Source organism: Tachypleus tridentatus, chromosome 8 (genome assembly GCF_004210375.1).
Source record: "Tachypleus tridentatus isolate NWPU-2018 chromosome 8, ASM421037v1, whole genome shotgun sequence".
NCBI lineage: Eukaryota > Metazoa > Arthropoda > Merostomata > Xiphosura > Limulidae > Tachypleus > Tachypleus tridentatus.
The window spans coordinates 30,197,008-30,211,269 of NC_134832.1; the positions used below are offsets into that span (position 1 = coordinate 30,197,008).

The 14,262-nt window shown below is 34.9% G+C and overlaps 1 protein-coding gene across 1 annotated transcript in view; it reads right to left on the reverse strand.

The window, feature by feature from the left end:
- The window catches only part of LOC143222084 (uncharacterized), a 43,325-nt gene that overhangs the window by 7,932 nt on the left and 21,131 nt on the right, over positions 1-14,262 (reverse strand). Inside the window, exons 6-11 of the mRNA XM_076447978.1 lie at positions 11,726-11,807; positions 7,037-7,152; positions 6,352-6,471; positions 5,575-5,685; positions 4,572-4,723; positions 3,129-3,238 (exon numbers count right to left, since the gene is read on the reverse strand). Of these exons, the coding sequence (XP_076304093.1) occupies positions 3,129-3,238; positions 4,572-4,723; positions 5,575-5,685; positions 6,352-6,471; positions 7,037-7,152; positions 11,726-11,807 (691 nt within the window). The remainder of the gene's footprint in view (positions 1-3,128; positions 3,239-4,571; positions 4,724-5,574; positions 5,686-6,351; positions 6,472-7,036; positions 7,153-11,725; positions 11,808-14,262) is intronic.

Below are 14,262 nucleotides of genomic sequence, written 5' to 3' on the forward strand. Positions count from 1 at the left end.
CGTTTGTCTGCTGTGTCCACTACACTGGTAGACTTTACTTGACAGTAGTTTTCAAAGTGAATAGCCAAGTATAAATTCTAATACAAAACAGTGTTTACATTTTTCTTTTGGTTTAAAGGAAAACATAGTCTATCGAAGAAAAAGGATATCATAAGAACAGTCTAAATCAAATTTAATCTTCAAAATACTTTAATTTTACACATTCCGTATCCAGCAAGTACAAAATATCTTAGAAACGTATGCTACACAATAAACAAACAAGTGCATTAATACTTTAAAAATATATATAACTAGGGTTATCATCAGGCATCACAATTTTTAACCTTATTTTTTTTCTGTCCTGATATAGAAAGAGCAAAAAGTCTTGAGATATCCCGCTTTCTATGTACATCAGTGTAGGTTTATACGCAGGGTTTGTCATTATGTACGCACTGCTTCTGTTTTGAATTTCGCGCAATGCTACACGAGGGCTATCTGCGCTAGCCATCCCTAATTTAGCGTTGTAAGGCTAGAGGGAAGGCAGCTAGTTATCACCACCCACCGCCAACTCTTGGGCTACTCTTTTACCAACGAATACTGGGATTTACCTTAACTTTATAACGCCCCCACCGCTGAAAGGGCGAGCATGTCTGGTGCGACGGGGACTCTAACCCGCGACCCTCGGATTACGAGTCGAGTGCCTTAACTACCTGGCCGCGCTAGGCCGGTCTGTTTTGTTTAAATAAAGACCTGACAAAGAAAGATCAACCGTTATAGTGTTTTTTGCAGCAGAAATGAGAGAAGTCTTCAAAACTAAATTCCTATGGCTGCCTAAAGACAATTAGGTTAAAAGACTAACCTAGCCGCAAAGAAGAAACGAAGACAAATCATTTTTCAATATGTTCAAGACAATCTTAAAGTGTTTTTTAAATTTTATTTATTTTTATTGTTATTATTTTTATGATATAAAGTTTTAACAAATCTTTTTTTCCGTAGTTTTAAAAGGCGATATGAAAAAATCAGAATCTTTAGAAAATGGTTAAAAGTGTTGTTGCAATTCGAACTGTTTTAGTAGCTCGAACAGTAACACTCTGTATGAAAAAACAACAACATCGTAGTCTATCATTCCGGAAATCTGTTATTCATGCGGATAAGTGTCGATACAAAATGTACGCTTGCACCTCCCCCCGTCGGGGTTCGGCGTATCAAGCCTTGTTGGTTCGGGAGCTCGAATCGCAATCTGAAGGTTGCCGATTCGAATCGCCGTCACCTCAAACATGCTAGACCTTTCAGCAGTGAGAGCATTATAATGTGACGATCAATCCCACTATTGACTGGTAAAAGAGTAGCCCAAGAGTTGACGGTAGGTGATGATGACTAGCTGCCTTCCCTCTAGTCTTACATTGCTAAATTAGGGACTGTTAGCGCAGATAGCTCTCATGTAGCTTTGGGCGAAATTCAAAAAACAAAACAAACATTAGGGCTATACAGGGGTACGTACACGTTTTCAGCTTTGCAGGTTTTATGGGCTTTTTTTTCATATCCTAAGAAAATTTTTCATTAAGCACGAACTTACGAAACTTCCCTTCAGGAGACGGGTACTCCAGTTAGTACTATAATATTTAAACAATAACGAAACATTAATAAATAAAAATAATATGTACATTGTTCGACCCACGTCACCATAGGTTGGAGAAATAGAACATTACATTCATTTTTTTAAATAAATTAACGAATATTTTACTGTCAAACAGTTGTGTATGTTAATCCTGATAAAGCCCTATAAATAAATCGTTGGATAAAATAAAAAAAAGTTCTTATATATATATATATATATAAGTATAAAGTAGTTTTTTAAAATATGTAACTAATTTTAGTGTACCTAAAAATATTGAAAGACAACAAAAATTATTATTTTAATTCATTTGGTTTCGAAATCTTCTGATCATACTGACCAACTAATATTGTAGGCCCGGCATGGCCAAGCGTGTTAAGGCGTGCGACTCGTAATCTGAAGGTCGCGGGTTCGCATCCCCGTCGCGCCAAACATGCTCACCTTTTCAGCCGTGGGGGCGTTATAATGTGACGTTCAATCCCACTATTCGTTGGTAAAAGAGTAGCCCAAGAGTTGGCGGTGGGTGGTGGTGACTAGCTGCCTTCCCTCTAGTCTTACACTGCTAAATTAGGGACGGCTAGCGCAGATAGCCCTCGTGTAGCAGTGTGCGAAATTCAAAACAAACAAACAAACAAACTAATATTGTTCAAACGAGGTCTGTAGTTATGATCAACGTCGGGTTCAATACGTTTAGTTGGGTCGTTGTTACAAAATAGAATAATGCATAAACACATATGGCATGAAATTTGAAAAAACCCATTAAAGAAACAATTATAAAAATTGTTAATTTTCTAACATGGCCTTTGCACACTTTTTAGTTGATTCAATTGTTATGTTGCTATTACATACGTTGTTGCATTGTGTTGGCAACAACAAAACTACCAGGAAAACCAGTGATGACGAGAAACCCATTTGAAGTAAAAATGTATTCTCAAGACAGCTTAAGAAGGACGAAACGTTGTTCTGTATTTTATTTTAATTAAAGTTTTAATACACATACCAGCTGTATTTAGAATACATGGGTACTAGTCTGCACGTGACCAGTTCCCTTAAACAGTAAAATTCCTTTCATTTCTAATTGTAGAACTGTTGTAGAAAGGCCAAAGCTTAGACGAGCGCGAAATAGTGGTACTCATACTGTTGAGCATAGCACACTCATTCACCACGCCTCTCCTGTGGACCAAAAATTGCACGGGTACATAATGCTAAATGCGGGGCTCGATACCCCGTGTAAATAGAGTATGACGTAACTTTGCTTAAAAGAGAAAAACAACATCAAGTGACCATGATCTTTTATTTAGCGTTGGGACAGTACTAAGTTTACGGACTTACAGAGCTGAAATTCAGTGCTCGATTCCCCCTGGTGGACACAACAGATAGCCTAATGTGGCTTTGCTTTAAAAAGAAAGTAATAAAAAATCATAACCTTCAGCCACCTAGCGGTGATGCCTGTACAAATACCAAAGCATTGAAAGTAACATTACGGCAAATGTCCGTGCCTTTATAATATAAGAATGTTCATTGCATGACATACCTTGTGTAAACCCCAACAAAAAAATAAAGTAAATTATACTAAATCTGACGATGTCCCCAACTAACATATTGTAGATCATGGTGACAAAAGGACCCGTCAACTTTACTGCCCTAGAGAGAGAAAAAAAAACAATAAAAACATAAAGTTATGATAATCAAGAGACTAAAAACTAATATATTACCACTCAGAGCAATTTTCGATAGTTAAATTACATTTGATTAAAAAATACACTCTAGTAATAAGTATTAGCGATAGGATGGGAATAACAAGCTTATAAAAATAACAACTATAGGTGCCGCCTTAAAATGATCTGTTGAGTATAACTTTGTTCAGGCTAGGAAGCACTGACTTAAAAATTCAATAAGATTACTCTTATGTTATTTCAACAGATACATTAACATTTATTTCAGAATCCAGAGTAATTTCTATTAAAAGAAACAAACATAAAATAAAAGTTCTGGTCACCAATTTCTTTAATAATGAAATACAAGATTTTGTGTGAAAATGTTTTTCTAAGTTAAGTTTTGCTGCACTAAATAGAATTCACTGGTGCGTGTTGAAATATAATAGATTATGTAAGCAGTGAAGTTTATATCAGCTCAGGGTACAGGGATATAGATCAATGGTATATAAGGAACATAATTATTACACTAGGGTCACAAAAGGAAAACTTAAAGTTAATTTTAAATTTACAAATGTTTTATTAATTTATTTAGTACAAGTTGCATACACAAGTAATCCGAACGGAACTGAAAACTAAATTTATGAACTAATTATAAGCGGAACGAACCCGAAGCACTTACGATCTTACGAAGAGTTCATATTCACTCAACATTTCAGTTTTACCGCCTTCATCAGAAACTTATCCTTTCATAACAAACTCCCTATAACTTTAGTAAAGAGTCTTTGGATCGTAAATATTTAACCCTATAACGCTGCAAAATGTGTTTTTTTTTAATAAAAAGATTCCTAATTTGAGTGATAGAAGGATCTATTTAAAGAGATAAACTCCCGATGAAGGCGGTAAAACCAAAACGTTGAGCGAATAAAAACTCTTCGTAAGGTTCTCCATGGTTCACGCTTGTTTCATTTATTCATAATGTCACCTTTATGTAATTGAAAAAGTTTGTTAACGTTTCAAAGACAAGTTTATCACAATGTTTCTTGTGACAGTAACTACGAAAAACAAAGCAACCTATATTTTTACAGTTTGATAATACAAGTAAATTTTGACAGTATTTAAAGCCTACTGGTTAGGTAATTGTCTGTTTCTTAAAGACCGAGTACCAATGAAAGATTAAACGAATCAAAATTTTATGTCGTCTGCACAAATGATAAATTATTTTCTGGGTTTTAGCCACCTGTGTTATACAGTAACATATTTATTTTTGCGTGTTCTTTAAGTATATAAAAAATAGAAATCGAAGCAATTTCCTTTCTTACCCTGCAAAAAAAATTAAAAATAACCAACAGCCAGGGATGGCGAAGGAAAGTAGAGTATCTTCTGTTTGTCTGTCCCCCATTAGTCGACAAGGTACACAGAGCAGTATAGAAATGTTGGCAAATAGGAAGATGATCTTTGTTGGAGTACTCACCTGTAAAACAATTGAAATAAATCAGAAAATTAGTTTATATTTGAGCATCAAATTTAATTTATTTCAATCCTTTGCACTCTTCATATTTATTTATTATTTTACGTTCCCTTCCAACTTTATTCTATTCAGTGAATAGTTGTTGTTTATTTCATTTATTTATAAAACTGTGTCTACTTGCGCAAAGTAACGAATCATGACTTCATTTCTGTAATTTTGTTATTAGCAGAATCAGGGTTTAACTTGTTAATAACAACTCTTTGAATTCTTTTCTGATGACTTCATATTTTTTTTGGTCAATGCCAATTGTATTTTCGTCTCGTAATCTGCGAGTCGCAGGCTTAACTCCCCATTCCATCAAACATATTCACCCTTCCACCTCGGGGGCGTTATAATGTGAGAGACAATCTCACTATTCGTTGGTAAAAGAGTAGCCACAAAGTTGATGGTTGATGATTACCTGCTGCTTTCCCTATAGTCTTTCACTGCTAAGTTAGACGCGGCTAGCGCTGATAGCCCTTACGTGTCTTTACGCGAAATTCATAACATACAAGACCAAAATTACTGTATTTTATGTAAAACATCATATTTTGATAAAATATATGCAAGTTCTAGCTAGTATCTCTTCCCGATAAGAAGATTCCTGTTAACAACCACAATAAGCTTCAGCTGTGGAAAACTTTCGCTTCTGCTTTTAAGGTTTAAGAAGTCTGATTTATTTCTTTATAAGGACAATAAATGGATATTTAAACTTTATCGGACATTTAAATCAACCGAAATTAAATCTTACTGCCAAAAGTAAAAAACAAAACAAAGAAACATCGATCAAAATTTTCACTATACATTATACTTACAAGATTAATAAGAAATCCCAGGATTCCTTGCGAAAATACTTCTTCCCCTTGTTGAAATACCAGAAATGTTACGCAACCCAAACACGTTCCTAATTCAGCGCAGTAGCGAAACTAGAAAAAAGAAAGCTATAGACAGGTGGAGTACTGTAGGCATAAATGGCAGATATACTAAAAAGGTTGACTTTAGTTAAATATTAACCAAACAGTTAAAATGGTTTTTCTTTATAATAATTATAAATTCCAATAAATATATTTTTCACAAAAATGGAAGAATTCAGGAGATTTAGATCATTTGGTGGATATGTCGAAAGAAAATAAATTAGTAATTGCATAGACATAAAACATTAACTTTAAATATTTCGTTAATCAGTTTCCATATAGGGTTACTTATTAGTTTACGATATATTTAGATTAATAACCAAGTTTTGTTAAGCATTTTAATATTATTTGTATGGACTTAATTTATCCATATTATATTAAACAGCCCCCCGCTAGTACAGCGGTAAGTCTACAGATTTACAACGCTAAAATTAGGGGTACGATTCCCCTCGGTGGGCTTAGCAGATAGTCCGACGTGGCTTTGCTAAAAGAAAACACACACACATACACATATATCAAACTTTGAAACAACTCTTTCAGTGTTATTTATTTTTAAAGAGCCTTCAAGTTTTACTGTAATATACAGATTTTGAGCGATCATAATTTAACAAAACATAAACTTCAAGGTCAAGTTTTCAAATGTAACTTTTTAAATAATAAACTTGAAAAAAAACTTACTATTGCACATACATCAGTGGGACCAAGTAAGCTGTCATCTAGTGTTGGACGGAGTGAAACAGCAATACTGAGGGTTATCAGGTGTAGGAACATAAGCGCCAAGCGTTTCAGAAAACGGTTCTGACAAAAGTAAACAAACTGCATTCAGATTACTATAATCGAATTTTATTTCTCTAAAATGAGAAAAAATAAAAATAATAGATTTTTGACAGAACAGTAGTGCTCTGAAATCAAAATGAGCCAAGAGTGTATGAGTAAAAAAATATTAAATATTATTACTGATAACTTATGACTGTGTGACATAGATACACGTGCCAGTTAAAAGTGAAATAAAAAGATGCGGGTGAAATTCTTTTTTTCTATCAGTTAAAATCTTTGGATTCACGAGTTTGAGGACAGTCATAAAAGTTATATGATTATTTTTTGGTATTATTGTGTTATGTTGATAATTCAACCCAAGAGCAAAATTCTGTCAATACTCACCTGTTCTGATACGGAACTTATTTTTTTCAGGCGGTACGAGTACTGGAGATTATTTGAGATGTTTTATTCTTTTTTTTTAAATACTTATACGTAAAGTTTTTCTTTTTCAAAAACAAGTCCATTTCATCCAGCTGAGTACCTAATTTTTTTAGCATTTTACCCATGATTCAGTTAAATTTAATATTAATTTTTATATTTTTACCCTGGCAAACGTTTTCCATTTCTCTTCTAAGAGCCGCTGGATAGCACGACTATCCAACATGTCCAAATGTTCATTTTTCGTTCCGTTTAATATAATAATCAGGGCAGAATTCCTATCTGCAGAGGGAGAGAAGGAAATGAGTTTTTTAAAGCTATTGTAATAATATGAGAAACGTTAAAATAAGATCATAATATTTTAAATTAACTTATAATGGATTTGTCAATTTTCACGACGAGCTCAATGTAAAAAGATTCCTCTTACATTCACCATAACATCTTCCATGGACAAGGGTCTTAGAAAGTTTGTTCACTGTCGAATTTTGCACAAAGCTACTCATGGACTGTCTACCATAACCGTCCCTAATTTTGATATGATACACTAGAGTGAAGGCAGTTAGTAAACACTACTCATGGTCAACTCAGCTGATACCGGCATGGCCAGGTGGTTAAGGCACCTCGATTCGTAATCCGAGGATCGCAGTTTGAAATCCTCGTCACACATAACATGCTCGTCCTTTCAGCCGTGGGAGCGTTATAATGTGACGGTCAATCTCACTATTCGTCGGTAAAAGAGTAGCCCAAGAGTTGGCGGTGGGTGGTGGTGACTAGCTGTCTTCCCTCTAGTCTTACACTGCTAAATTAGGGACAGCTAGTGCAGATAGCTCTCATGAAGCTTTGCGCGAAATTCGAAAACAAAACAATTTTCCTTACTGCACTGAGTTCGTCTGATTTAAAAAAAAACAAACATAACATAAACTTTCCATTCAGCTAATTATTGTTATGTCTTACCCTGAAAATGTAAACATCTTAGCAAACAGAACGGGTTCATGTATCTCAGAACGGCTGGTATGGGTATTAACACTATTATTGATAAGCATTTCGACTTTCCTAGGTCATCTTCAGGTTAAGAAAGAAAGTTTGCAAGTGACCGTTGCCGGAGAACATGTCTTCGGGACGTTCTGAGATTCATTTTTATTTCAAGTGGATGTCTCGTTATCAAGAAGGACGGGTTCATATATACAGCGTGATTTACCATGAACGCCCCCAGCGGCATAACGATACGCTTGCAGGCTTACAACGCTAGAAACCGGGTTTCGATACCCGTGGTGGGCATAACACAGATAATCCTTTGTGTAGCTTTTGCTTAATTGCAAACAGACAAACGTACTCTCAACAGCTCGTCTATTTTCTAACTTATGCCGAGTTTTGCAGTCATAACCTAGAAAAATAACAATGAGAACTGAAATATGGACTTTTTTAATACAAATGATCGATTATTAACACTTCTTACTTCCGTGTGCTCGGAAAGTCGAGATTCAAAATTATTAAAATGTCAAAGTATGTGCTGTCACGAATAATATCAAAATACAAAGTTGATAGCTACTCTTTGAAATGGGACATTGTTTGCTATGTATAGATGTAAATTATTTATATATATACTACGCCGTCGTCGACGACAACCTCACATGTTCGTACAAATTTATAATGTATACTATTATTAACTATTAACTAGGCAAAGTAAGTTCAAAAATAAAATAGATCTCTAAGCTAACGAGAATAGATATTTCTGGAACTTCTTTATTTTGCGTTTCTTCGGTTTCCATAAATATCATTGTATTAGAATGGCTTAATAAAACTGTGAACATCATTCATAATTAGACGGACTTCGCATGTCTTGCGAAATGGGCCTTCACTAGACTAGCCACGATAAAATTGTATCTTAGAATGGCTGGTATGGGTGGGCCTGGCATGGCCAAGCGTGTTAAGGCGTGCGACTCGTAATCTGAAGGTCGCGGGTTCGCATCCCCATCGCGCCAAACATGCTCGTTCTTTCAGCCGTGGGGGCGTTATAATGTTACGGTCAATCCCACTATTCGTTGGTAAAAGAGTAGCCCAAGAGTTGGCGGTGGGTGGTGATGATTAGCTGCCTTCCCTCTAGTCTTACTCTGCTAAATTAGGGACGGCTAGCGCAGATAGCCCTCGAGTAGCTTTGTGCGAAATTCCAAAACAAACTGTTATGGGTATTAACACTTATTGATAAGGAGAGAACAACGTTTCGGCCTTCATTTTTACTTCAAGTGGGTTTCTCGTCATCAAGAGAGACTAACCACGATAGATGTCAGGTTACAACTGGGCCATCCATCTTAGTCGCACAATTACGGTACAGTTAAGAACTTATTTTTTATGGATGTGATCACGTGATTTATGGCTTGTTTCATAATAAAGGAAAGGTTTAAACACGACATTTGTCTCTGATCTTTAGTTGCATCTATTATCTTTTAAATCTTCATATCAAAGCGAGAAGATGTAATGACTAAAACTAATAGTATTTACCTGGAGAAATTAGAGACAGCTCCGTTTATCTTACTTCTTGTTTTGTTCCAGTCAGAGTTTGATTTTTAACAATAGCATAATATGGTAAAAATATTTACATTACTTCCAGTTAGTTATTTCATTGATAAGCGCAAAGCTACACTATAAACTATCTGTGCTGTCATCACCGCAGGTATCGAAACTCAAGTTTTACTGTTGTCAATTCTCAAACTTCTCTTCGAGACACGAGTGGCTTTGGTTTGTTTTGAATTTCGCGCAAAGCTATACGAGGACTATCTGCGCTAACCGTCTGTAATTTTGCGATGTAAGACTAAAGGTAAGGCAGCTAGTCATCACCACCCACCGCCAACTCTTGGGCTACTCTTTTACTAACGAATAGTGAAATTGACCGCCACATTATAACACCCCCACGGCTGAAAGGGCGAGCATGTTTGGTGGATGGGTATTCGAACCCGTGACCCTCGGATTACGAGTCGAGTGCCTTAACCACCTGGCCATGTTGGGCCGCCACGAGAGGGAGACATTCAGTTTGATTTTTTGTTTTGTTTCTTTGTTTTTAAGCACAAATTTAGACGAAGTACTATTTGTGTTCTGTCCACCACTGGTATCGAAACCCAGTTTCTGGAGGCATAAGTCCTCATGAATACCATTGTGCCACAGTGGAGCATTCAGTTTGATAATTAGCAACAAAGCCTAACCTGTTTGTTCACTTATTGGTGTGAGTGAGTAAATATAGTTTTAAGCAAATTATTTTAGTAAAATTAGTTCGATTAATTTCATATAAAACTTGCTTTTCTTTTAAATTTAAGTTTGTAAGAGCTTTTATTCTCAAAACCGTTTGTTCTATTTTCTGCCTACACATTAATATTGCAGAAGCATCTAATCAGAGAATTTCTAAACTACTGTATTTCACAATTCATAGAAAAGGGAAACTTTTAAGTCCAGAAACACAAATCTACAGACCAGATAATTTGGTTAGGGTGTAGCCAGTCGCTTTACAAACGAGGCCATTATTGTTGAAATTAGTTTAATACAGTTTAATGACTAAACAATGAAAACAAAAAGCGAAGTCATAGCTTGCCCCTCATGGGGTTTTAAAAATACGCTCTAAGGTCAAGACCTCACGGAATATGGTATGAACCTTTTATTTTTAGAACTGTAACAAGTTGGCGGTTACCTTACATTTTTTTTTTTTTGAGGGAAGGTGAGAAGAATGAGGAGAAATAATTAGTTTAGGGTGCAGAAAAGCCAAAATGTAGAGAGAATTTTAAATAGTTAAAATAATAAATCCTAATATGTATTCTAAAGACGACTGGTATAGGCATTAAAACTTTAATTATAATAAAGTACATAACAACGTTTCGACCCCTTCTTAGGTCATCTTTAGGTTAACAACTGTATGTTGCTGGGCGCATGTCTTAGGGACGAGACTGTGAACGGGTACGAGATTGTAGGGCATATTGCAGTTAAATGTTAGGCTACTAATTAGTATTGGTATATAGGTGTTCCTTTATATTGGTTTAATTTTAGTTTGAGTTATTGTATAAGTATGACTTCTTTGATTTTGCGTTTGTTTGTATTTGTTTCCTTAGTTAGTATGTTATTGTGTTTTCTATGGTTATGTTGTGTTTATTTGACTTGCAGTGTTCAAAAACATGCGAAATTGTTTTCTTGTGTTCTTTGAATCCGATTTCCATTTTTCTGCTTGTTTCTCCGACATAGAAGTTGCAGCAGTTGTCATACTGTATTTTATAAATAAAGTTGGTGTTGTGTTTGTCAGTGTAGTTTTTAAATAATATGGACTTTAGTTTTATATCCAATTTTTTAATAAATTTGGTGTTTACTGGAATGTTGTGTTTTTTCCTAATGTTAGTTATTTTGTCGCTAATATCAGGAATATAAGGTATGCAGCAGTGTAAGGTTTTATAATTTGTTGTTTCTTTAAATTTATTATTGTTTGTTTGTTCGTGTTGCTAGTGTAGATGTGTGTGTTTATAATTTTTACAACGGTTTTTAAAGGAAGTTTGTTGATATTTATGAAGTGTTGGGACAGAGCCCTCTTCGTTGGTTATCTGTCTTCCACTTATTCCAGTGAATACGTTCCTCTTAAAATATATCAGGAAAACATAGATTTTAGACAAATATCAAAAATCATGATGGCATTTAGTTTAAGTCAGTATAGGCTATTTCTCTGGGTTTATGGTTAACAATTTGCTCAGAGTTCTATTTATTTCGTATACAAAGCTAATTCGTTCAGTCTACTTCACTACGAAAAATAAGCACATAGTATGATGAAATAATTATTGGAAGTCGTGAATAACCATGAGATGTGTTTTTAAATAAAATAGTAACTTACTTGTTTCTCCACTAGGTAGAATACTGTCTAGAGCACTGAGGGGGTAACCAGAGCACGTGATCCTACTGTATCTCCAGAATTCCTAAAGTAAAACAAAACACTGAAAATAACTTGAAATTTTAAAATCAAAGCTACCGGTCAGAATAACCAGAGTATATGCATCATATCTAAAGCATTAAAATAAGGGCTTTTTAATAATACATGTTTCACAAATAGTATATAAATATTAAAATAAATCCGAACAATTATGTTCATTTGTTGACTGGCTACTTTATTTAACCAGTTATGTTAGGCTATTATTAACTATTCTCTCTATTTCTTTTATTAATTTGTAAAACGACTTCAACTTCAATTGCCCTAAATATTGAGCAAATGTAATACTCTTATAAATGACCGTGCGTGAAGTATTGGTTAGATGTTGTTTGTTATTAAGAACAAAGCTACACAAAGGACTATCTGTGCTCTGCCCACCGCGGGTATCGAAATCCGATTTCTAGCAGTATAAGTCCGCAGACATACTGTGCCAGTGGGAGAGGTGGTTATTAGTTAGTGTGTTCAGTTTTGATCTTTCTTACTTTAAGAAGGACATTGATCTGTTGGAAAGGGTTTATATGAGGGCTACCAAGGATGATATTTAGAATGAAAACATTGTCACACAAGGAAAAGCTAAGGTTTTTGAAATGGTTTGCTATCCAGAAAAGAAGAGTTAAAGGGTATAAGATTAAGGTGTATAAATTTGTTAAGGGAATTAGTAGTGTTGATGCATCATCCGTTTCGTTGTTGTACTTAATGGTGAGAATGGTGGGACTATGGAATACGTGTAAATTTTAGTAGAGTAGGAGTCACCCTCAGAGCGTAGTTGGCGTTTAGAAAGAGTTGGTTTCAGATGTGGTGGAAGCATTTTGGCTTGTTTTGAATTTCGCGAAAAGCTAAAACGAGGAAAACCTGCGCTGGCCGTCCCTAATTTAGCAATGAAAAACTAGAGGGAAGACAAATAGTCATTACTTCCAACTCTTAGGCTACTGTTATAGTGGGACTGACAATCAGATTATAACACCACACAGATGAAAGGATGAGCATGTTTGATGAGACGGATTTCAAACCCGCAGGTTGCAATCGAGCGCCATAACTAACTTGCAACGTCAGGTCTGCTTGAATCACTAAATTTTGAATAGTGTATGGGAAGGCTTGGTGAATATTTCAAGAATTTGTTAGAGATGATATTTTTAAAGCAGAGCTACATGCTGTGTATACTATGAAGAATTGAACTTCGGATTTTATTGTTGTAAACCCCTATATTTATCGCTGATTCATTGAGGAAAGTGCTTTGATACTGCACTTTTCAAATTTCCGTCCGTTGCTGGATGATTTGCGTTTGGATTGTATCTAGTGGAAACGTCTTATTTTCCCAAATAAGCACAATTCCAAAAAAAAAGGAACCACAATTAAGTTTAAACTAATAAAATAAGCCCCTGTGACTCGGAGACCTTATGAGCTGATCAGAGTCCCAAGTAATTGTTTAGTCTATGCCTTGTGTCTCCACTGTACACGCACGTTATTCACGAGTACAAGGTAAATAAAAAGTGAGAATTTAAAAATATGCAACTAGCAATCTTAAAAAAAATAAGGAAGCAAGATTGGAGATATTGTGGACATTACTTACTCAAACTACAAATTCCTATTGATACTTTACCAAATGTAATTCCTGGTAACCTCATGGAAACAAAATAGGGGTTTGTAGTTTGAGTAAATAATATCTGCAGCCTTTTCAAATAAAATATATATGTCTAAAACATTGCTTTAAATAAACCTTCGAGTCTTTTAAAGTAATTTATCTATGAAGTAATTAATAAACTTTAATGTTATGTGTATTACTATTTCTCACTCCTTTACTTCATGCATAATATAGCGATTGGCTCCCTAAAGATACCGACTGTATGGTGTACAAAGCATTAAGTATTTATATGCTACATCATCTAATGCTCATCTGTTATTGTCTGGTAAATCGTGTTTCACTCTGCACTTAAGCATTTTAAAGGAGCACCAGATATATAGACATATAAGAAAGTTAACTTCAAGGGATAATGTTACTTTGCTTACACTAGAATTATGAGGTTGTTTAGCTTATGTAAGGTATAGAAGTAAACATTCGCAGTATATTATTTAGTACTCTACAAAAGGTTGGGCGCAATTTGCCAAACAGTTTTTGTTGTAGGCTGACAAGAAAATAATTACAACAAGAAGAATTACAAACTGATCGTTTAGATCGAATTTTCTTTTTATTCTGAGTCTAACACGCTTGCTTTTTTGTGCATTTTCATACGTTTGCAGACGGTAAATATTTTAAAGTCTTATTAAACTGGATCTTCACTGTTTAAGGAGCTTTCTGCCTGAACCAGTTATTAAGGTTTTGTACAATTCTTTGCAACCCCTGTTATGAACCACTATCGTGGTTCACGATACATCTCAAGTCTACTGCCTTTTTTGTACAATTGTATTGGACTTCACTTTCATTAATAAATCTCTTTCTCGTGAAT